The sequence below is a fragment of the Mya arenaria genome, chromosome 2 (assembly GCF_026914265.1).
Source record: "Mya arenaria isolate MELC-2E11 chromosome 2, ASM2691426v1".
Lineage (NCBI taxonomy): Eukaryota > Metazoa > Mollusca > Bivalvia > Myida > Myidae > Mya > Mya arenaria.
The window spans coordinates 67,962-92,691 of record NC_069123.1 but is presented as its reverse complement, the minus strand read 5'-3'; the positions used below and the strand labels follow the sequence as shown (position 1 = coordinate 92,691).

General features: G+C 33.8%; 1 protein-coding gene across 16 annotated transcripts in view; it reads right to left on the bottom strand.

Moving 5' to 3' along the window:
* The window catches only part of LOC128225212 (uncharacterized), a 63,398-nt gene extending 38,695 nt beyond the window's left edge, over window positions 1-24,703 (bottom strand). For 5 of the 16 annotated variants that reach the window (XR_008259622.1, XM_052935286.1, XM_052935299.1 and 2 more), the window contains exons 1-3: window positions 24,622-24,694; window positions 8,469-8,518; window positions 5,463-7,461 (exon numbers count right to left, since the gene is read on the bottom strand). Coding sequence is in view for 15 of the 16 variants with exons in the window: in XM_052935286.1 (XP_052791246.1) it covers window positions 5,463-7,201 (1,739 nt within the window). In the remaining variant the exon portion in view is untranslated. Of the gene's footprint in view, window positions 1-5,462; window positions 7,462-8,468; window positions 8,519-12,222; window positions 12,240-16,307; window positions 16,466-18,774; window positions 18,799-18,820; window positions 18,917-21,409; window positions 21,469-24,582 lie in introns of those variants that run through there. The other 11 variants (XM_052935292.1, XM_052935294.1, XM_052935297.1 and 8 more) reach the window with 11 other exon arrangements.
* Between the last annotated feature and the right edge of the window lie 27 nt (window positions 24,704-24,730).

Below are 24,730 nucleotides of genomic sequence, written 5' to 3'. Positions count from 1 at the left end.
ATTTTGCAGACATTACAAAGGACTGCAAGTGGTGTCTTTAAAGTTGATGAATGGGGACTACTCAACAATTAAAACCACAGTGATGGACCTTGATACAAATATACACTAAGTTTAAGTGTTTGAAGACTATGCCACTTTGCCACCACTGCGAAATCACCGGATTATGACATACAGTACAGGATTTCTTTTCTTGCAAAAACACAAACAAATTTTTGAAAATCTCAACAATAGATGATTTCCCTTTTGGTGGATCTGAAAGCCTCTGGTGGACCAATGATGTTTACTCAGGTTGTCACATGACAATGCAGGATTGGAAAATGGCTAACATGATAATATTCATTTGTTATAGAACTGTTCATTGATAAAAATAAACTTTTCTGAGCTTAAAGCTGCACTCTCACAGATTGAACGTTTTGACAACTTTTTTTAATATGAATGGAAACCAGTTATATGAGACTGTGGACAAAAAAAATATTATATATTTATGTTCAAAAATTGATGTTTTATGCATTTTTCTTAAACAGTTTAAGCCATAAAATTTAAAAAAAAAATCCAATGGAAATATGAAAATCAGCGATCTGATCTTTTTTCAGCAATATTTTATCATTGGTTTACAGATTTTTCCGCCAATTGTCTCTTTCCAATCAAAAAAATAAACAAGACGCCAATGCCGCATTAAAGCTGGATTTTTTATTTGACGATGCAATTTTGCAAACCTAGGATTTGAGCTAGTGACATAGTTTTTTTTACCAAAAAGACCTATATTTATACTTATCGGAGATATCATTCATACAAATAACCTGATCATCAGAATATATTCCATTTGTGTGAGGAAAAATAAACATTTTATAAATACATAAGTTTTCCAATAAGATCTGACCAAGAGACCTTGTTTTTGACCTATGAGCCATATTCACAAATGTTTAAGACAACATGTAGACAAATATTCTTATCAAGTTTCATAAAGATTTGACAAAAAATAATGAATTTTTATGACCGTGGAATTCTTTCTCCTAAGATTTGACCTTGTGACCTAGATTTTGACCGGGGATACCCATATTAAAGAACTTTCAAGATATTATGCAGACAAATATTTTGACTAAGTTCCATAAAGATTTGACAAAAATTGTTGAATTTATGACATGGAAAGATTTTTCTAAGATTTGACCTAGTGACCTTGAACAGTGTGTGTGTATATCACGTGATAAATTACGTCATATATGCTATAGGCAACATTTTTTCATGTTATAACAGAAGTTCAAAAAGGTGATTAGTTTCATCAAACACCTCGACAAACCTGTTTCCAAAATAATGTTTTGACAGTGCTCTGTCAGACAGCCGTATTGTGAAAAAGGTTTGTCGAAGTGTTTTAAAAAACTAAACTCTGAATCAAACTCTGGTAAAAAACAGAAGGCGGGGCTCTGTAAGCCGCATAGACTGCGCTATATTTCATTTGAAATGGTGAAGAAATAGTGAATTTATATTTGTTTTAAGTCTTCATCCGAAGCAAAATATTGCCTTCTGATGTAGCATTTATGACGCAATTTATCATGTGGTATACACACACTGTTGAATTTGAAACGGGATGACCAGTATGAAAAATAAGCAAGATATTATGCAGACAAATATTCTGACCAAGTTTCATCAAGAATTATGAAAAAAAATGTTGAATTTATGACGTGGAAATATTTTTCCTAAGAATTGACCTAGTGACCTAGATTTTGACCTGGGATGACCCTTATTAAAAAATATGTAAGATATAATGCAGACAAGCATTCTGACCATGTTTCATCAAGATTTGATAAAAATTGTTGAAGTTATTACCGTGAAATATTTCTTCTAAAGATTTGACCTAGTGACCTAGTTTTTGACCTGAGATGACCCATATTCATATATATTCAAGATGACATGCCGACAAATAGTGTGACCAAGTTTGATAACCATTGGATAAAAACTTAAATTGAAAACTTTAACACAGAATTGTTAACGCCCGACCACCTGCTCAAAAAACTGCCCGCCCGACCAGTTTTCGCCATTCTATAACCCGTAAGTTTTCGATGAAAAATCCGGCTAAAAGATGTAAAAACGGTATATCTGTGAGAGTGCAGCTTTAATGTATTACTTGTTTATAAGTGTAGCTCAAATTTAAAAAAGTACCATCTTTACCTCTAACTAAATATTAACCTCAAGTTTAACAGAAGCATATTTTTCAAATGATACAATCTATTAGTAAGGAGGTTGCCAAATGGATTTAAAATAAAGATCCTCCAGTTGTAAATCTTGTTAAATCTACTGAGAATAAACATTCAAATGGCTTTGAGCAGCCCTATAACAAAACATTTAAAACTAATCAAATTCTGGCGCACTGCAGTCTATATTCTATTCTCAGAGCAATGCACACTAAGTCTTGCATTAAGATTAAGTAGACTACACAAATAAAGTTTGAATGAAAGAATTCCAACATTAAGAATGCCAAGAAATGCTAGCAAATTACTAAGGTTTCAAAAGATTGGACAATATGATAAAAACCAATCAGTTTGACCATCTATGATTTCAGAAAATGGAATTTAGTCAATGTTCCATTAGTTTTGAAACTTATTCATATTGTGACTATTTTATGGTGATGCAAATTTTTATTTTTTATTCTAATGCATTATCATCTTTAACTTATTTGACTTTAATGATACCCCCCCCCCCAAAAAAAAAACATGATTGAGGAACAGATCATTAGTTTTAGTCTTCATAATTTTAAATGTTTTTTTAATAAATAGCTTACGCACAATTTCCCCAGTTAAAGCGCCTAAACATTGCTTATATTTTTTATCTGTACCTATAAATCATCTGCGTTTTTTTTCAATCATTACAGTCAAATGCGTTAAACAAGATTAGACATGACGCATTAAAATTTAAACAAAAATTGTTTGCTTAAACCTATTTTTTTTGCCTTTAAAGGGACTGTACACCAGATTGGCACCCAAATTATTTTTTTCTGTAACGAATCTCAGGACAATTATTTAATAGAAAGTGTTACGCTTTGATATCATAATTGTAAATAAAAGTACCAAAATGTAAAGAAAAAATTGTGTCGGAGACCGGGTTCGAACCCATGTCGCCAAAATTGCAGTCCAGCGTCGTATCTACTGAGCTACGACGGCTTACTCGAATCATGTGACATAATTAAGCTATACACCTAACTCGGTAATATCACGTGATAACGCTAACTGGCCATTCACGCATAAGGAATGAATTCTACAAGGCAGACATTATAACCCAGTAATCATTTTTAATGGAAAAATATGAAATATCTAACTGCTAAACTTAAATAAATTGTAAACTATGTGGTACTTCAGTTAGTAAGTTTCAATGCATTGTACACAATAATACCAAGTTTATGACGGTTTTCGACAATTTTCTTTTTTTCTTGCAAATTGATCATCTGGTGCACAATTGCTTTAACACTAAATTAAAACTACACATATATCTCATATTATACAGTCTAGTGTACCGCTTAACATGCGTCAGTCAGACAAATAGGGCATCGCAAATATGCTAATGTAAATCTATTAAACTGTTTAATTGTGCGTTTAATTTAAAAGCAATTCTGTTCAATATATCCTTGAATAAATCTATCATATGTTAATTAATGCCATTCAAATTAATACAAATACAAGACAATTTAAACAATAAAATTAAACAAATAAAATTCAGACATTCAAAAACACTAGGAATTGACTGTTTTTAATTTTGTTCAAAGCTTGAATAGTCAAGGCCATTATATTTAATGAATATTTACAAAACGTTGATTTTTTATTCAATGTAATCAATGCGGGTCAAAGCATCCCATATTTTAAATATCTATCTTGATATTTATATATATATCTCATAATCAGCTGATTTTGGCATCAATGTTTTCAACACAGTCATAAAGGATAAAACACAATAGAACAGATTTAAATTGTTTGGAAAACTGCCGAAATTTTCATTTTTCTTCAAGCTTTTAAGTCATGCTTTTAGCCATAAAACATCAATTTTTGATTGCAAATATTATAAACTGTGATCTGTATGATCTTTTGACAACAGTCTTATATCACTGTTTTTCAGACATTTGCGCAAAATTTGGCTTATTCCAAGACAAATTTTTTAAAAGTTATCAAAATGTTCAATGTGTGAGAGTGCAGCTATAACTACTGGTACATGTTTGCTGATATCATTCTTACAAAAATAATACAAACACACATATTATTCAAAGAAACAAGGAAAATTAAAACAGATTGAATGAACAAAATAGAAGGATGAAATCATTAGCAAAAACTAGATACATTACATCGTACAACAAAAGGCCGAGGGAAACAATATGTGTGGTTCTTGTAACATGACCACAACAAAAGTGTCAACAGGAAGACTTACTTTGAAAGAAACACAACATTAATTTGTTTTACCAATTTGATGCTGAAAAGACTTTAACCTATATAACAATATAATATAATAGGCATACAATGAAGGAAAAATCAAATTACAGAAAATATTGTAAAAAATAAACAAATATTTTTTGGTAAGTTTTGTGACTTTCTCCATCCAGCTGAATCATTTCTCTATGATGAATAGTAAAGATAAGGCCAAAAACATGGTTTTCGGCCTTGGAAACAAGAACCACAGAATTTCTACTTTGGCCTAAACAACAGTAGCAAGCTTACAGGAACAATGGACACTTGCACAGGTATAATGAATGATTGGTATTAAACAGAAAAACATGCTCATGAACGGAACTGTAACTGGACATTACCCATACCAAGGTGTCTGAAGATGAGACAATCATATAGGTTTTTTCAGTATTATGGTTGTGATTTTTTATTTTTTTATTTTTTGGTTCTGTTGTGGTATTTTTTTGTACAGAATTTCTAACAAAAGACAAAATAATGTCTTTACTAAACATTCAATTATCAAATAAAAAAATATCTAAATTTGTCTACCAAAAAAAATCATTTTTTTTTTAAAGCATCTTTTTTCATGAATTTATTTAAATAAGTACATATAAAAAAATCTGACTTTCTAAAAAAATATTTTTGTCTCTCAACTGACTTGCCATTTCACCATACAAACACCTGAGAAACTAGAACCTGATTTAATCAAAAGCCCTTTAAAAAGGGTTAGAAATTTTGAAAAGGGAAAACTCCCTCAAATTTATCAAAATACTGGCAAAAACACAAGCACAAACCATACAAACGGTTTACTTAAACCTAATTTATCAATCTTTTTGCACACCTTACTCAAAAATCAATGTTATAAAAAAAGATATCAATTTGTGGAAACCCTTTACATTATCCTCTAAATTGGATTGGGTAGTAAAAAATCTTCATGAGCATGTTCTCTGTAAGATGAAGGGTGTCAGAGGAAAGAAATCCGAAGCATCACTGCACACCAATGCAAGCTAGAATGCAGATCATAAGCAGAGATATGCTTACTTTTTACACAGATGTCGGGCCACATCCATCTTCCGAAACCCGTCTAAGTTAAAAAGACGCTTTGCCAGTCTTTGGGCGGATGGACGGTCCACGCTTTTAACAGGAGGAAGAGCAAATAGATCGTCAGTATGAAATGTAGGTTCTTCTTCATAATAGTTATCACTCCCATGAAAGTCTGACCTGTTACCACTGTTGATACTTTCATCAAATTCATCATCTTCATCAATATCTCCATTATCATCAGGAGTTTCTAATCTAGAATCTAAAGCACCACTATCAATATCAGCACTATCTATTCCGACTCCCTGAGATTCTTGAGCAGGTGTTACATCAGAATCATTCACAACAATACTATCCACATCATCACCAGTATCATCATCATGACTTCCTTGGACAGAATCACTTAACTTGACAAATCCTGGCATGAATACACGCTCATCTGCAATGTCTGATGGTCTACCAGTTTGTTCACTAGTTTTTGCTGCTTTAGCGTTCTTAGGCTTGTCATGTTTAACAGTTATTGAGTAATCTTTTGTATGAGTCAGATCTACAAGAAAGGGTTTATACTCATCTTTAGTTGGAGTTTCACATGTCGGTATTTGGTCTAATGAATAAGCTGTATCATCTATATCAATACTGACAAATGTTAAATCATCACCTACATAATTCTCCTGACTCTTACTTGCTCTTACACTCTGATGTTCATTTAAAGTCTGTTTTAATTGTTTTCGGATTATAATTTTTTCAGAACTTTTACTAGCAAGGAGGCTTTTTACATCCTTTTGATAAACAGGTGACATACCACCAGAATCCGAAAGGCTCCTCTCAAAGATCATTTCATGGGACATCTCCTCTGAAAAGCTTTCACTGGACGAGAGGTCAATACTGCTAGAACTAGAACTATCATCATTTATTAGAGGTTCGACCTCTTGTTGAAGGACAGTATTGGCTGAGATATCGGATCTTAAATCTGACGGTGTGGATACAGAAGAGACATTACTGCATTTTGTGGAAGTTTGTGAACCAACCATATTTCCAAGGAGATCATCTGAGTCAACTTCAGACAGATCACTTACACTAGTAGGATCATTTGCAAGTTTTTCTCTCTTTTCAAGCGTGCCAGTGTCTGAATGCACCGCTTGCTCTTCGAAGCCTGACTCTGCAGACTCCTTGCGATTCATTAAACTATCTTCAAGTTCATCTTGTAAGGCCTTAGAAAGATTGTCCATTGTAGCGTTTTCATGTGTAAGGGATTTAGCACCAGTGAAAGCACTTTGATCAGGAGAAGAAGCAGACCTTTTGAAAGTCTTTTTCTCAACTTTTTCACAATATGGTGAACTGTCTGAATGATGTCTTTCTATGCCATGTTCTAAATGCTTAACCTTCAGAGAAGGATTTGTTTTTATAATCATATCTCCTGTCATGAGAAAAGTTTCAAAACCTTTGTCATTGTTAGAATCACCATTCTTGGAAATCTTTCTCTTATCTATAATCAGCTCTTTGGGAACTACAGCCTTTGGCACTTTTTGAGAAGAACCCTTTTCAAGGAATACATCCCCATCAACAACGCTATAATCCCCATTGGAAGTTTTGGCATCTAAAGAGTCGCATTCCGAAGGACTTACAGGAATGCCTTCGTCCGATCCACATTCTCCATTTGGAAGCAGTCTAGGGGAAGAATTGCTACCAGACCTTGGAACAGGAATTCGAGAGGAACTTTGTGCTACCTTGTCAACCATAATGCATCGGATACAGGCGTGAATTTAGGTTTGAATACATGTGGGGTTTAAGCTTAAAACAGTGGTGCAGAATTTTGTACTTGTGGTTTTGCATACAAATGCTTCGATTGTTTGTATGACCTTTTTTACTTCAAAGAGGGGATGGTAAAAGGTGAAATGTCAAAGTTGAATATGGGTATTCAGTATATTATTGGAAAATCTAACCAGAGTTTGGGACAAATACCTCGACTTTCCCTCCGCTTTCATCCTCATTAAGAATCCTGAAAGATAGAACAAAAATATCTGTTAAATACAAAATAATATAACTGCTATTATTATAGGAAGGCTTTAACAAGTGTACTGCAAGCTGACACACATTTGTCTGTTTCTGTTTTATCAATTAAAAAGTGGCATAACATAACAATTATTCAAGGCAAAGGCATTTAGCCATGTGCACAATTCCCTTAAGCAGGATGTGTACAAAGTTTCATGCCAGTTTCTTGAACATTTTTTGCTTGATGCCAACTTCAATAAAGGCCATCAAAATGACCTTTCCTTTATAAACAGACAACCTTAGAAGTAGTATTTCAGATTGCCAAAAATATTGTTTCAGGCAGTTGTAGAATGTCTGCTAAGCTGCCATATCATCTTTAATCAACATTTTAAACATTATAATAAACAAATGGTACAGATTCAAGCCAAAGAAATATTGAGTTAATCTTTTCAAAAAAGTTTTGTTCATAAATATTTTGCATATATTATAATATTATATCAAATCCCATTCAGTTGTTTAAAGCTGCACTCTAACAGATTTACTGTTTTTCCAACTTTTTTTATTTTTTGTCTTGAAATTATTGCATAAATATCTCCAAACCAGTGATGAAAACTGTTGACAAAAGATCAGATCGCAGATTTTCATAGTTCAATTCCAAATTTAATGTTTTATGGATTACTCACGGATTAAGAAAATGCATAAAACATAAATTCTGGAAATGAAATACGAAAATCTGACTTTTTGTCATCTGTCTTTTATCACTGGTGTTCTGATATTTACGCAAAAAACTGCTCGTTCCAAGACAAAAAATAAAAAAGTTTTCAAAACCTTCAATCTGTGAGAGTGCAGCTTTAAAGCACAAAAAAACAGCACATGTCACAATCGTTAATTACACATTTTTCTGGCAAATCCTCTAACTGAGCACTAAAAAACACCAGTAAACATTTAAAATAGCACGTAAATGTAATAATCAAGCAGTGTCTCTGTAATAAATACAACAACTAAAGAACACACCTGGTTATGTTTACATGTTTCCTCCCTCCGAATTACAACAATTCCGTCACCTGTAACATACAAAGAACAAGGATGACAAATCTGTCAGGAGAAAGGCTTGGCAAGTTATTATCTAATAAGATGCAGAGAAGCTAAATACTAGTGAGTGCTGTTGAGCAATTTGAAACTATCGCAGGATTTAGCATTCACAGTTGTGATAAAAAATATACAAAATACTGTTAAGCATAACTAAACAATCAAACAATTATATAAATTCACTAAAATCAGCAGAAACATTAATTATTTCTTATTTTTTCTACCAAGAACACGGCAAGCAGACACCAATTGCAACTCTCCTCTGTTATTTTTGTTTCATCAAAAAAGGGAATATTTGCTCAACAATTATTAAGCCAGGGTTATGGACTTTTCAGCACATAAGCATTTTCGTTGATGTCGTTTATATAATCATTCATTGTGTACAATTTTTTCTGCTTTTAAATTTGAAAGAGTTTTGAGTTTAATATATATGATCTAGGTTAAAGTTTTTGAGTGCTAACAAAAATGCCAACGATGTCACCAAGGCTCTCACAAGACCTCTATCTTCTTTCATTCGAGAAACTTATATAACTAAACAGATTTTTCCTCTTTCCATTTCAGGCAAAAACCTTCTGAGGACATATTACAATGACCTCCTCAGACCACCAAAGATCTATTATGGCCAGCAAAGGAAAAAGATCAATCCCCCAGAGCCATATAATCATTAACCATTGATGAAATATATTGGCCATCAGAAGTGCCTTAATTAACCATTATAAGATGTTCCAGTACTCCCTTGATACCCCTTGCATATGTCCACTCCAGACACAAGGTCAATCATTAGGTTATGAAACAGATTGGAAGTTTTTCTCATAACCCAGGCAGGGGATGCCATTAGCTTTATAACAATGGTTAGGCTATGATAGGAACTGTTACTGAATAGGTTTGGTAAGGTTATGAAAGAAGCTGTTGCTGAATAGATTGATGCCATTGGCAAGGCTATGATAGGACCTGTTACTGAATAGGTTGATGTCATTAGTTAGGCTATGATCGATAGGAACTGTTACTGATAAGGTTGATGCCATTGGTAAGGCTATGATAGGAACTGTTACTGATAAGGTTGATGCCATTGGTAAGGCTATGATAGGAACTGTTACTGATAAGGTTGATGCCATTGGTAAGGCTATGATAGGAACTGTTACTGATAAGGTTGATGCCATTGGTAAGGCTATGATATAGGAACTGTTACTGATAAGGTTGATGCCATTGGTAAGGCTATGATAGGAACTGTTACTGATAAGGTTGATGCAATTGGTAAGGCTATGATAGGAACTGTTACTGATAAGGTTGATGCCATTGGTAAGGCTATGATAGGAACTGTTACTGATAAGGTTGATGCCATTGGTAGGGCTATTGATAAGGTTGATGCCATTGGTAGGGCTATGATATAGGAACTGTTACTGATAAGGTTGATGCCATTGGTAAGGCTATGATATAGGAACTGTTACTGATAAGGCTGATGCCATTGGTAAGGCTATGATAGGAACTGTTACTGATAGGTTGATGCCATTGGTAAGGCTATGATAGGAACTGTTACTGATAAGGTTGATGCCATTGGTAAGGCTATGATAGGAACTGTTACTGATAAGGTTGATGCCATTGGTAAGGCTATGATAGGAACTGTTACTGATAAGGTTGATGCCATTGGTAAGGCTATGATAGGAACTGTTACTGATAAGGTTGATGCCATTGGTAAGGCTATGATAGGAACTGTTACTGATAAGGTTGATGCCATTGGTAAGGCTATGATAGGAACTGTTACTGATAAGGTTGATGCCATTGGTAAGGCTATGATAGGAACTGTTACTGATAAGGTTGATGCCATTGGTAAGGATATGAAAGGAACTGTTACTGATAAGGTTGATGTCATTAGTTAGGCTATGATCGATAGGAACTGTTACTGATAAGGGTGATGCCATTGGCCAGGTTAAGATAGGAACTGTTATTTAATAGACGGATGCCATTAGTAAAACTATGATAAGAACTGTTACTGAAGAGGCAAGTATTGATTGCAAAATTGATTTACTTTGTCCTATCATTGATTTAATATTTCCTAGAAATGCAAATATCAATTTTTTGTGCAGCATCTAAAATTTGTTTACATGTCAACCTCAACTTCTCAATAATGAATTCAAATCTATAAATATTTTGCTGTAGTTATTTATTGAACTTGCATTTTAACTACATACCAAATATATTAAACATAAAAAACTGATTCTCATTTCATTCCTAAGGTTTCACTCTATTATAAGAAACCTCAGTTTTGCCATCTAAAAAGCCATACATATATGAACTCAAGAAATTCAGATACAGACACTGAATTTTAAAGGAACTAGACACCATATGATAGGATTGCAAGAAAAAAAAAATTGTCAAAAAATTACATAAAACAGACATCATTGTGTCAACACAATGAATCTTACCTACTGATGGATATCACATCGCTTACAACACATGCATCTTTCACAGTTTTTGCGCAATTTTCCAATTCAAAATTTACAGGGGTTGTCTGCCATGTAAAACGCAGTAAGTTTAAAAACAGCACCAGTATTTTTATCTGTACTCATAAACAGATTTGATTTAAACCGGGAAACCATTATGTGCTTTTTTAAACTGGGAAACTCAGATGCGACAGCAACATGATTGCTGTGTTTGTTCTTTAAATCATGTAAACTGATATATTATCAGCCTCCTACAAGTTCACATTGGCAATTCTAGACTTGTTTTAATACTGTATTTGCCGATTTTTAGACCATCCTGGTGTCTAGTCCCTTTAAGATATTACATTAAGGCTAGCATAAATACCATGACTTTCATCCAAAAACAGATGAGACAAAAATCTTGCAACAATCTCTCCTGTACATTTCAACATGCTAAGTTCATTGCGCTGGTCATTAACAAATTATCTAACTAAAAGCAAAATAATGTTATGTAATAAGTACAGGAGAATTCCATTTATTTGATCAAACATCTAGGGCAATCAAGTGTAAGACAGTTCATTATAGGACAGGGCAAAGTCCTGAAAACACAGATTTGACTTGTGAGATCTTTCTAGGTCTTTAGGGCAACTGACCATTATATTATTAATAAATAATAATGCTGTTTACATAAAATAAGAGGATGTGGACACTTGCCAAAACAATGGAGAAGATACATTATAGGGGTGACATTGGCATGAAAAGCCTATCGATCATTTTTATTTATATTTAAAGTTTGGGTTTAGACAGGCTTTAAAATGGACAGGGTGTTGCAGAAGAGGGACATTTTGATATTAGGGAGAAAAGGGAACATTGAATTATAAGGCTGTATTAAGAGCTTAAATATTTTGAGGTTAACAAAATGTTATATGGGCATTGAGAATAATTGAAGCGATATATTAGGTTTTGACTGCCAAATATTAAAAGATTGTAGCATGTATAATATTTTTTAATCAAAACAATAAAAATATTTTACAATCTATTTATAATTCTCTGAAGGTCAAAGACTGCCCATGCTGCATGGTCACTATAAGGGCAAAAGTATGTTTAACTAAAAAGGACATGGTGCAGGACCTTTCCATACATCTTTAGCTAAACTCCTAGTAGAACACACTTGACCCATAATGCCCCTGCCCCATTTTAGCTAGACAGTTTTAGAAGGGTGCCGCAGACTGCCCTTTTAAAGTAGCATTTTTTTTTACCTTTTTGAGAACTGTGAAGTTATTTGTCCACGTCTGCCTTCAATGAATTGAGTGCTAAAATTATCAAATATTTCACTTGTTTTGAAAACATAACTTTTATGGTTCTATATCATACAATATCATATAATATCAAGTATTTATATAAGTGTCAAATTCATAACATTTTATGATACATGATGTGCCCTTTTGTCTCTTAAAGCACCTTGTCCCTTTTTACAGCTCCCTTCCCTGTTTATATCATGGCTAAAATCTGCATTAAATTAAAGCCTCCGATAAAAATCAAAATAAACATGAATTTCGAATTGGTTCCAAAAACAAGTTATTCCACTAATTCCCTGGGTAAGCTTAACTGTTCTGTCATCTTTCGAAACATTTTTGGTCAATTTTTCACATTTCCCCAGACAGATTAAGGCAATTTTCGGAATAACCCCTTCATGTCTGATCGGATATTTTCATAACTGACGTCCAATCATTTCCATAATTCTAGTAACAGTTTGAGGTCATATAAGAAGAAGAGCACTGTAAGTTTGTCCAATTTTGTCAGTCAATCAAGGGTGTTTGGGGCATCCATTTTTGACTAAAATTACCTAAATATTTCCCCCAAACCCTTTTGCCATGGCTCCTGGGGCATTAATGTGTCACATGCCCACAGGTGTGCCCCACCCCGTCTTATGTCAACTCAAGATTAGCCCCTGGATACCTTAAAGGGCTAGTCACCAGATGGTCCAAAAATCAGCAAATACATTATTTCCACAAATAAAGCCTAGAATTGTCAATACAAGCTACACAGTATGAGGCCAATTATACATCATTTTACATGATTTAAAGAATATTTTGTTGCTGTCTGATCAGCTGATTTTACCCGTAATTTTAGCCTTTAATGTTTTTCTTGTTTATAGTGCGTATATTTAGCATGTGAAAGTTACGGGATAAGTACAGATTCATATACCAACACTATTTTTAAACTATAGAGACTGCTTTTTTGAAAAAGCACTTGCCTTGCCGTATTAAATAGTGAAGAGAAAAAAGTGTTGTTCATTAATCTTGGAAGGTGTAAACAAAGTATGTATTGTATGAAGTTCCTGGGCGCAAGCGTTATTCAATTATTGATCAGAAACCATTTTTCAGCTCAAAGTAATTGTGACCTTGACCTTTGACCTACTGATTACAAAATCATTAGGGATCATCTACATGACCAAATTGCACGCAAAGTATTAAGATCCTGGGTGCAAGTGTTCTTAAGTTACTGAGCGGTAACCGTTTCTTCACCTCAAGGTCACTGCGACCTTGACCTTTGACCTACTGATCTCAAAATCAATAGGGGTCATCTACTAGTCATGACCGACTAGCATACCAAGTATGAAGGTCCTTGGTGCAAACGTTCTTTATTTATTGAGCGGAAACAAAGTGTGACGTACAGACTGACTAACGGACTGATCACAAAATCAATAGGGGTCATCTACTAGTCATGACCAACTTGCATACCAATTATGAAGTTCCTGGGTGCAAGCGTTCTTAAGATACTGAGGGATAACCGTTTTTTCACCTAAAGGTCACTGCGACCTTGACCTACTGATCTCAAAATCAAAAGGAGTCATCTACTAGTCATGACCAACTACCATACCAAGTATTAAGTTTCTGGGTACAAGCGTTTTTTAGTTATTGAGCAGAAACCATTTTTAGGCTTAAGGTCACTGCCAACATATCATTTTTTACCTGAAAGTAACCTTGAACTTTGACCCTTTGATCTCAATAGGGGTCATCTACTAGTCATGACCAACTAGCATACAAAGTATGAAGTTCCTGGGTGCAAGAGTTCTTTAGTTATTGAATGGAAACGAAGTGTGACGTACAGACTGACGGACTGACTGACGGACAGGGCAAAAACAATATGTCTCCCAATAAATGGGGGAGACATAATTATTAAACTAGGATTTACATGGCAGACATATCCAGTCAATTTCAAATTGGAAAAATACACAAAAACTTCGAGTGAAACATGTGTCAAGTTATCAAGATTCAATGTGTTGTTCATAATGATATCAATTATATATGCAAGTTTTTGACATTTTTTTCTTTGCAATTGTATCATCTGGTGTCTAATCCCTTTAACTCTGTTTCAAAATACAGTCTGAACTGCACCATGGGAGACAAATTTTCATAGAGAATGAAGTAATCAGCAGGACAAACAAATCTTTGAGGATTGGAAATAGTCTTCATCCTTGATTTAAGAATCAATCGCCTTTCATTTCCATGTGCACATGCTGGTAATTGTTGTGATAATATCGCTAACAAAGGACCAACAATGTCTGGCTGTGCAGAGACTGCAGTTTATTCACAATTGCATAACTGCCCACATAACTTGAGCTACTTCATTTGACTAAATCAATTATTATAGATTAAAAAGTTGACTTAATCAATTATTAATAGATTGCGAAGTCCTTGCAGAATTGCATTTTAAGTTCTACAAAAGATTGTGAAGGCATAAAAGGTACTTCCACTGGTTCCAATTAAGTCTCAAGCAATATTAATGAAATAAGTATTTGCTTGGATCAATTTTTTCTTGAGATATTATCAGACAAGCTATTAACATATAAAGGTGGTCTTGGCAATATTCTAGAAAGTATATCCAAATTTTTCATCACAGTTTCTAAACATTCAATTATCACAATAATTTTTTTATTCTTTTTTTACTGTCGGCACAGAGGGACAGAAAATTGTTCTTATCAATATATTTCCATACAATTTCCCGGTTTCCATCTGATCAATATTCAAAGTCATTCCCAATTGTGACCCAGCTCTGACATATTCCAACAGCAGACAATAAGCTGGGCCCACAGGCATGAAACCCATTCAGAGAAAAGACTTTCGCAGCATAATCAGTCATAAATCTACAAAAAAAACAAACTGCTATGACGATTTATGACGATCAGTGGCGAAAGATTACAAAACTGTCAAAGATGACAGACAGACAAGAAAAACTAGCAGTAAAACATGCAGATTAATTAAAAGTCTACAACTATTATAGGGAGCGTGGCAGAAATATAGTACATTTCTATTAGCTTGTAGATGCACATTTACTAGCTGTCATACAGAGAACATTAGACCAATGCTAAGCAAACACCAGCGCTATTCTGTTTTTGTTTTTTCAGTCAAACAAGGGGCATAAGTGTTGGAAATTGGTTCCAGTTTGACTATCAATAATTGGTTCCACTCAAGAAACAAATGATCGAAAGTACAATCGGTTTTCAACAATACCTTAACTGTAGTTTTGTTCTTGTACAATAATTCGTAATCCTTCACAACAAATGCTTATGTCATGAGTATGTTTGGAGTAAGTAAGTGTTGTTGTTGCTTTTGGTCAGATTGTCAACGATAACATCTGAATTCTTCAGAATGTGACAAGAGCTGTCATAGAGGCTGCGAGTGCTTGACTATATATATTCTGCTGCTTTTGGGATTAAGGATTGCAAAGTGAAACATGCATAGATCACTGCAAAATAGAATAAATGTAAAACCTTTACCACAATTTCTCAGTCAAAAAAAGGGGCATCATTTGCATTATATGCAAGATAAGGTGACCATATTTGATTGTTTAAAGTTTCTATGAAATACATACATGTAGTTGATGAGTTATTGACTTATATGTGCTTACATGCAAAAACTTTTCAAGTTGAATGATGCAGAAAGGGGCAGAATTTAAATTATATGCAAGATAGAGTTATCTTACTTGATTAAATAAGAATGTTGAATTGTTGGGAGCCCATGTATAAAGTTTCAATGCAATACATGACATTAAACCGTTACTAACGGTTTAAGAAAAATGTATAATACATCAATTTTTGAACTTAAATATAAAAATCTGCAATCTTATTTTTTTTTCAGCAGTCTTATATAACTGGTTTCCATGGATTTTTGCTAAAATTGGCTCGTTCCAATAAGACAAAAAATATAAAAAGCTGTCAAAAAGTTCAATCTGTGAGAGTTCAACTTTAAATCATATCCACTGATGGATGTCCTACACGACTATATTCAATTATAATTTATGACAACTTAGCAAAACTAATTTCATTGGTGGAACTTACCTTTAGAGTAAAATTACCATATAGTCCTGAATTTACTTGAATGAACTTGCAACAAATATAATTTAAATCTTGAACAACTATGTCACTGAAAATAAACCTGCCACGAAAAAATTGAAAAATTTGTCTGAACTTTTCAGGGCTTCCGTTAAAGGAAGTTTGGAAGTATATTACTCCCTAGAAATTGGTTAAAACTTCCAAAATTGATTACTTGGAAGTACAAAAACTTCCATAATTTTGAAGAAAACTTTCTTATTTGAAAGCTTGGAAGTTCAAAATATCAAAACCTGATGTCAATATTACTTTGATGGTCACAATTTTAATTAGTCTTAGTTGCAAAATATTTGATTTTTAAATAATTGTATTCGAGAGACTTAAACTTCCAAATTGCAGTGAAAAACTTCCAAAATTGATTGACAGGAAGTTCATACTTCCAGTTTCAAATTCTTAATGGAAGCCCTGACTTTTATGACTTTACTTAAATGATATCACAGAACTTGTGCGCAAGATGAAGCAGTGTAATATTATATTTTCCTTGTGTTAATTACTTTCATAAATTTCTTAAGTAAAGGTGATAAAGTGTACACACAAAAACATTACTGTACATTTGACTTTTCCCATTCATCATAAAGAAAAAACAATTGTTCAAGTATTTCCTAAACATTTGTTCAGCGAAATCCTCCTCCATCTAAGCTACTATAAACAGACACAGTCAGGATGTGAAGAATGTTAAGTACATGACATACGTACATGCTGCACGCAATTTCAGTGAGTTAAGGCATTGTGCAACAAAACAGATAACACCAAAAACACTAATAACATCAATAACCAGACTTTTAATATTAAAACTCTCAAATTATGATGTCCACCTATCATCCAAGGTCCTTGGGGGAAAGATTTAGTAAGAATCAAATCAAACCTAGGCCTTAGGAGAGATACACTGTTGAAATATCTCCTAGGTTATCAAAAAAGTCCTAGAGTTCTTCATCAAATTCATGAAAAATCTCCAAGTTCTACTGATTTAACAATTTTAAAATACACATTCACTCCTGCATACACGTTCACTCCTGCTTACACATTCACTCCTGTATACACGTTCACTCCTGCTTACACATTCACTCCTGCTTACACATTCACTCCTGCATGCATACACATTCACTCCTGATACACATTCACTCCTGCATACACATTCACTCACATTCACTCCTGCATACACATTCACTCCTGCTTAAACATTCAATCCTGCATACACATTCACTCCTGCATGCTTACACATTCACTCCTGTATACACATTCCCTCCTGCTTACACATTCACTCCTATATACACATTCACTCCTGCGTACACATTCACTCCTGTATACACATTCACTCCTGAATACACATTCACTCCTGTATACACATTCACTCCTGTATACACATTCCTTCCTGCTTACACATTCACTCCTGTATACACATTCCTTCCTGCTTACACATTCACTCCTGTATACACATTCACTCCTGTATACACATTCACTCCTGCATGCTTACACATTCACTCCTGTATACACATTCCTTCCTGCTTACACATTCACTCCTGTATACACATTCACTCCTGTATACACATTCACTCCTGTATTCACTCCTGTATACACATTCAGTCCTGTATACACATTCACTCCTGCATACAAATTCACTCCTGTATACACATTCAGTCTGTATACACATTCACTCCTGCATACACATTCACTCCTGTATACACATTCACTCCTGCATACAAATTCACTCCTGCGTACACATTCACTCCTGCATACACATTCACTCCTGTATACACATTCACTCCTGCATACACATTCACTCCTGTATACACATTCCCTCCTGCTTACACCATTCACTCCTGTGTACACATTCCCTCCTGCATACACGTTCTCTCCTGCAATCACTTTCACTCCTGCATACACATTCACTCCTGCGTACACATTCACACCTAGAATGTCATTGGCACCTGCGAACACATTCACTCCTGCGTTAACATCCACCCCAAGGATTCTAAATAATAAGGTCCCCCACAGGACGAGACCCACCAGGAGCACTTTCTGATGGTCGCTAAAACGGACAAGCTTGGAAAGAGAAGCTAGCATTACTTTTAAATTAGCTTTCAGTGCAGTCAAGCCAAAATTAACTTGTAAAAGTGAAGTTTATCCAGATTCATCCACTTCAGTCATAACAATTGTAACACTTACAAAACCGCTGAGCGAAGCCAATTCTCAATAAAATTTCTCTTCACATACATCTTAAAAATGGTTTTAAGGCCTGAATATTAATCATCTCTGCATTATCTTATAAATCAAGGCAGGTGCATCTTTCGGATTCCTATCAGCCACGGAAAAACACTATTCTTTTCTTCATCACTTGCCAATATATCTTCATAAATTCATTTAATGGTAGCAATAATCCGAAATGTGGAAATTAAATCTTATGTTAAAATATTACCACATATTCCATACAAAACTTTTAAGATGCAGTTGAGATCACCAACCTGTCAAAATTGTAACTAACTGTTATCACTTGCATGGGTTTGCAATTACAAGGTATCCTGAGCTCAGCTGATAAGCCCAAGCCGCTTTCTGGCATTGATAAGTAAATGGTTTCTTATCAATGAAGGTATCCACAATGTTCAATTTATTATATGTGTGCTACAGAGGGAAACGTAAACCTATCATAAACTACATGAAGAAGGGTTAAACAAGTTCTGTGTATTCATGTTCTGATTCAAAAGTATAAAATTTGGAAAAGCAAGCAGGTACAAAATTTACCTGGAAAAAACAAGAGCTTTGGAGGAGAAGATCTTGAAAAAGTTCAAAGCAATTATTAGACAAAGGATAACACTTAACTTAAGCATATATTAGTCAGAAAGGGGTGTGTTAATATCTAGACAAGGAATAACAACGCCGAATTACCTCAGAACACGTTTTTTAATACTGATAACATCACGCAACAAAACATGTTTAACATGATGAACATTACTCTGAGCATAGCCAAGAAAGAAATGTTCATCATGTACGGAAAAACAGAGATATATTCTAAACACTTCAATAAATGAATTTAATCTCAACATAAATAATGCCTAAAAAGTCATCTTTCTTAATTTCAGACTGCCATTCTACTTCATCATTATTTTTTGTACCTGAAATATAGGTCATGATAATTTATACACAGCAGGGAGAGACATCTTGAAATCATTATGGTGACATATGGTTTAAAGGTATTTGTTTTGTTTATGAATGATCTATCTAGATGTTAGGGAAAAGTCTTGAAAATAGAGTAAAAAATTAAGGAAACAGTATGAATACAGTAGAGGAAATTGTTGGATTTGGAACAAGGGGATTTCCCTTGAGTGTTTCCTGATTGGGAGACTTGTGAATATATTGCCAAATCGGGAAATGAAACACACATTTTTTTCACAATTTTAACAATCTTAAATGGTGGTTGTATACAAGTATAAAACATATTAAATGCTATAAAATCCCCATTTCCTTAACGGCAATATCCTCAGTAAGACATGCTGGAAAAATCAAAAGACCATTGCAAGCAGACCTGTGCAAAAATGGAAGCCTGCATCATTGCATGATCACCAAAGACGATGAAAAAATTCTATAGATAAGATAGCTTGACTTGCGATTAAATCATCGGGCTTGTTTGATAAAAAAATGTTGAATCAATGTAAACCTCAACACCGTTTACCTATTTCCTGATTTTTTTCCCTCATAACAGATGTTTTTGTTGCAGTGACCACCCATGCCGAGCACAACTATACTGCTTGAAAAGAATTATTTTGACGGAATTCATATATCAGACTGTAAAAACTCGTTTTGATATTTGGAGACATTGAAGTCTGCATGTTGTTGTTTTTTCAAATAAACTTTGATTATGTAGATAGTGAAAAGTATGTTAGTAAAATCTTGTCACAAACACCACATGCAACAAATATTGCCAAGAACCCACCCCTACCACACCACCCCCCACCCCCTTGTATTACAGGTTGACATAACATTTGACCATAGCAAGCAGACCTGTGCCAACCCTTGTCTATTTTTTGCAAATTGAGAAATATCATATCATCGTAAGATCAAAGACCTGTGAAAGTGCTTGTTTGTTAACATTCTACCAAGGTAAACAGACCACAAGTACTTTTCTCAAATGGTCATAAAAGTAATATTTGTCCTGTTAATTTATATAAAACTCAGGCTATCGAAAATAAACGCAGCACATTTTACTTAAATGGATATCTTTTCTTTTGTTGACATTCATGTTTTTTGTTTAGATGTGTAAATATTTCAATTTATTGATTTTCAGTGGCTATATTAAATTCGAGGAGTGAAAGCGAAAAGGTTCTATCTTCTTCTTTGTTTAATGTCACTTAGAACCTTTTCGCATTCAGCCCTCATTATTTTATATACTTGTGGAATATATTAGAAACTGTGCATGCAAATTTAAAAAAAAAGTAGTTCTGAAATACATGTACCCACAGAAATAGCAAGTTTTAAGGAAGACTTAATTCTGAAACTTGTCACAAGCTTTGAGGGAGTGCCTCTCTGTATCACAGTTACATTAATGTCTTAAATAATTGAGGTAAACATTATGAAATCATAAAAAGGCTTGACGTTAATTTTAGACAAATTTCGTTTTAAGGCACAGTTTCTTTATTTCCTCTATTATATATCGAAAAATGATAATACTACCTTTTCAAGTTGATTTCAACAGTAAACACACAAACATGATACTTATGATGCACCCTGAAAAACCTTTTTAATCTTGATCAAATTCCTCAATCGCTATGAACAAGAAATTTGTAACAAATTTTACAACGCAATTTTCTCACGTACAGCAAATTTTCTGCAATATAATCATTTCCTACAGAAAAAAATGCAAACTTGTTATGTGCTCCGGAAGCAAGTGTTATTTGTTTTTAGCAAACTAATCAATCCTATAAAACTAACATGTGCCACAAAATATCTCCTAGTAACTCGATTGATTTTCCTTTACTCCACAATGCAACAATTGTCGATGAAAAATCTATGAAATTTCAAGGGTTTCAATTATCTCACACACAAAAAAACACACTCACAATCTGTTTAATCCTTTGTTATGCATGAAAAAGGGTTAACCCCAATTCCCGAAAGTCCATTTGACACTTGCACGGCCTAGTTGACTTTACCATCTAAGACTTTCAGCCACAATTCTGTGATACTGTGCAGCAGTCGAAGAAAGACCTATAACGCCAATAGTCAGTTTGGGAGATCAATAAAGTGCCTTATAACACCAATAACAGCCATTATAATGTTCAGAGCTCTTCTCTTTCCAAGACAGAATATTTCCTGCACAGCACTCACATTGCCTTTGTTACTTGACCAAATCATGGAATATGGGTTAATAATAAATAAGACCATTATCAAGTTATATTGCACGATCCCACCCAAATCTCACTTTATGATTCATCCATCTGTTACACTAGAGCATTTTGCTGCTTATTGTGGTTAATAATTGATCAGGTTTTCAATAGATATTTGATAACAAGAAAAAATACAAGTGACTTATTATATGCATGTTTCCTTAATTTTCCTCATTGACAAATCCTAGCATTTACATTTTATTTGAACTTATTCTTAAGGTTAGGAATCCACCTGAGCAGTGCGCGTTGTTTCGTTTTTAGTTCAACCGGTAATAAGGAAAATACATAGAAAACAACGTATAACAACAATTTTGACAAGTGCCGCTAGTTGGAGGTCATGGCTGATAGAAATAGGCAACTGAAAAGCCTACCTAAGCTTTTTGCTGGTTGGTCAGTCTGGTAGGAATTGGCTAAATTGTCAGAGTGTTTTTCTTTTAATTTACATCTGATATTTCATTGGATATCTGATCTCTTCCAACTGAGATGACTTCTGTACAATTTATCACAATTTGCATTTTGATGGTTCAATATTGACATTGACATTGTGCAGTTTGACTAAAAATGATAATCCATTGAATTTTACCTGACAAGCTTCTATTCTCGGTGACACAAAACCCGAAAATTCAGCATGGTAAAGTAATTCAGCATGGTAAAATAATGTTATTCAGCATAGTAAAAATAATTCACCATGGTAAAGTAATTCAGCATTGTCAAGTTATTCTGCATGGTAAAGTAATTCAGCATGGTAAAGTAGTTCAGCATGGTAAAGTAATTCAGCATGGTCAAGTTATTCTGCATGAAAAAGTAATTCAGCATGGTAAAGTAATTCAGCATGGTAAAGTAAACTAATTCAGCATGGTAAAGTTATTCTGCATGGAAAAGTAATTCAGCATGGTAAAGAAGTTCAGCATGGTGAAGTAATTCAGCATGGTGAAGTAATTCAGCATGTTAAAGTAATTCAGCATGGTCAAGTAATTCAGGATGGTCAAGTTTGAACTTCATGCCATCAATTTTAGAAGATATTAATTAAGTTTTAGTTGCTCAACACAAAATATTTAACCATTATTATTCAACATTCCTGTTTTTTTTGTTTACATAATTTGCAATAAAACCATATAACCAAACCCCACAAAGTGTATTCAAATAGATCATTTTATCAGAAAATTTGGCCATAAAAGAAACATTGACACACTTGTATTTTGCACTTTAAATCCTTCATCATTGTAAGCTTAATCTAAAATCCAATGACTCCATTGTTAAAGTTTTATCCCATTTTTAGGAAGTCATACACTCACACACTGCAGTGCCATGTGACAACCCATATTATATAATAGTAAAAAAATAGGTCCAATCTGAAGTATTGCTTGGTGTCACTGCATCCAGTTGGATTTCGCCATCAATGTGCACGAAGTTTTGGCAGCACAGCCAAAACTTTTAGATGTATGATTCAGCGCAGCGGTCTTGTAACATGGTACTTAATTACACACCCTCATGTCTTTTGAAGTTCCCGCAAATGAAATATAATTGCTAAACTTCTAAATACTTAATACATTTGCAAACAGAAGTAAAAATTGTATTGACTTAGATTTTTACTCAATCAAACTATAAAGAAAATGATATTTTTCAGAATATTTTAATCACAATCTTTTCTTTCATCAATATCTTCAAACATCCTTATATTTTTATGGGGAAGAAAACTTGGTTGGATTCCTTCATCTAGTAAATTTGAAAGAAATACTCCATATTACTAATGATGTCTACTTTTTAATTGACAACTTGATGGGGAATTTCATAGTAAAAGACTGACTGTTGTGGTCACTTTTACAATTATCAAAATTTAGAGCACAAACCCATAAGCCATGCCTTCGGCTCAGGGCTTCCATTAAGAATTTGAAACTAGAAGTATGAACTTGTCAATCAGTTTTGGAAGTTTTTCACTGAATTATGGAAGTTTAAGTCTCCTGAATACAATTATTTAAAAATAAAATAATTTGCAAGTATAACTTGCCAAATTCCGATTAATATTATAATAATTCATTTTACTTCAAGACTAGTTGAAATTGTGACCATATAAGTAATACTGACACAAGGTTTTGATATTTTGAACTTCCAAGCTTTCAAGTTAGGAAGTTTTCTTCAAAATTATGGAAGTTTTTGTACTTCCAAGAAATCAATTTTGGAAATTTTAACCTATTTCTAGGGAGTAATATGCTGCCAAACTTCCGTTAACGGAAGCCCTGCTTCGGCTTGGTAACATTGAATTTTAAGTTTCAAGGCTTGTTGAAAAATGGATGCCATGTAAGGATAGCAGTGTTCGAATACAGGCTTGGTCATCAAAATGTGTATATTGAATTTTGATGACTGCTTTTAAATTGACTTCAATTTAAGGCAGAGTAATCAATCACACGAAAATGATAAAAACATATTTCTTGAAAGTACAGTTGTCAGTGGTCAAATTAAAATTTGTACTGATAACTGGAATTAATATACAACAGCCCTATTTCCGGGCTTTGGACATCCAATTTTCATTAGCCTGAGAAAGAGTTCTTTTCCGATTGCGACTTGACTATTCTTGTGGTGCTAAGCTACTTTAAACTAGTATTTGTAAAAAACAACACATAAAAGCCTTTGAAAAAAACTACAAAAAATACCATCAATCACCTAACACGATAATAGAAAATGAATTTCCAACATGTATGTTTGTTTAGGAATTTGATTGATTAATTAACAATTAAATCTAAAATTCAATGAATACAATTGATTATCCTATTACAGGACTGAAAACTCTTAAAACAAATTGACAACTTATATCTCTTGTAGCATTAATAACATTTACCCATTACACTTACCAAAATACTAAAATATCGCGCTGCACAAAGAAAACTTACAAGTTTCACTGGCTAATTTGGAACTCTTCAAAATCTTGCTCACTTCCTTTTCCTGACAGCCAGACATCTCGTTGCAAATCATGTGACCTCGTTGAAAGGGTTCAAACCG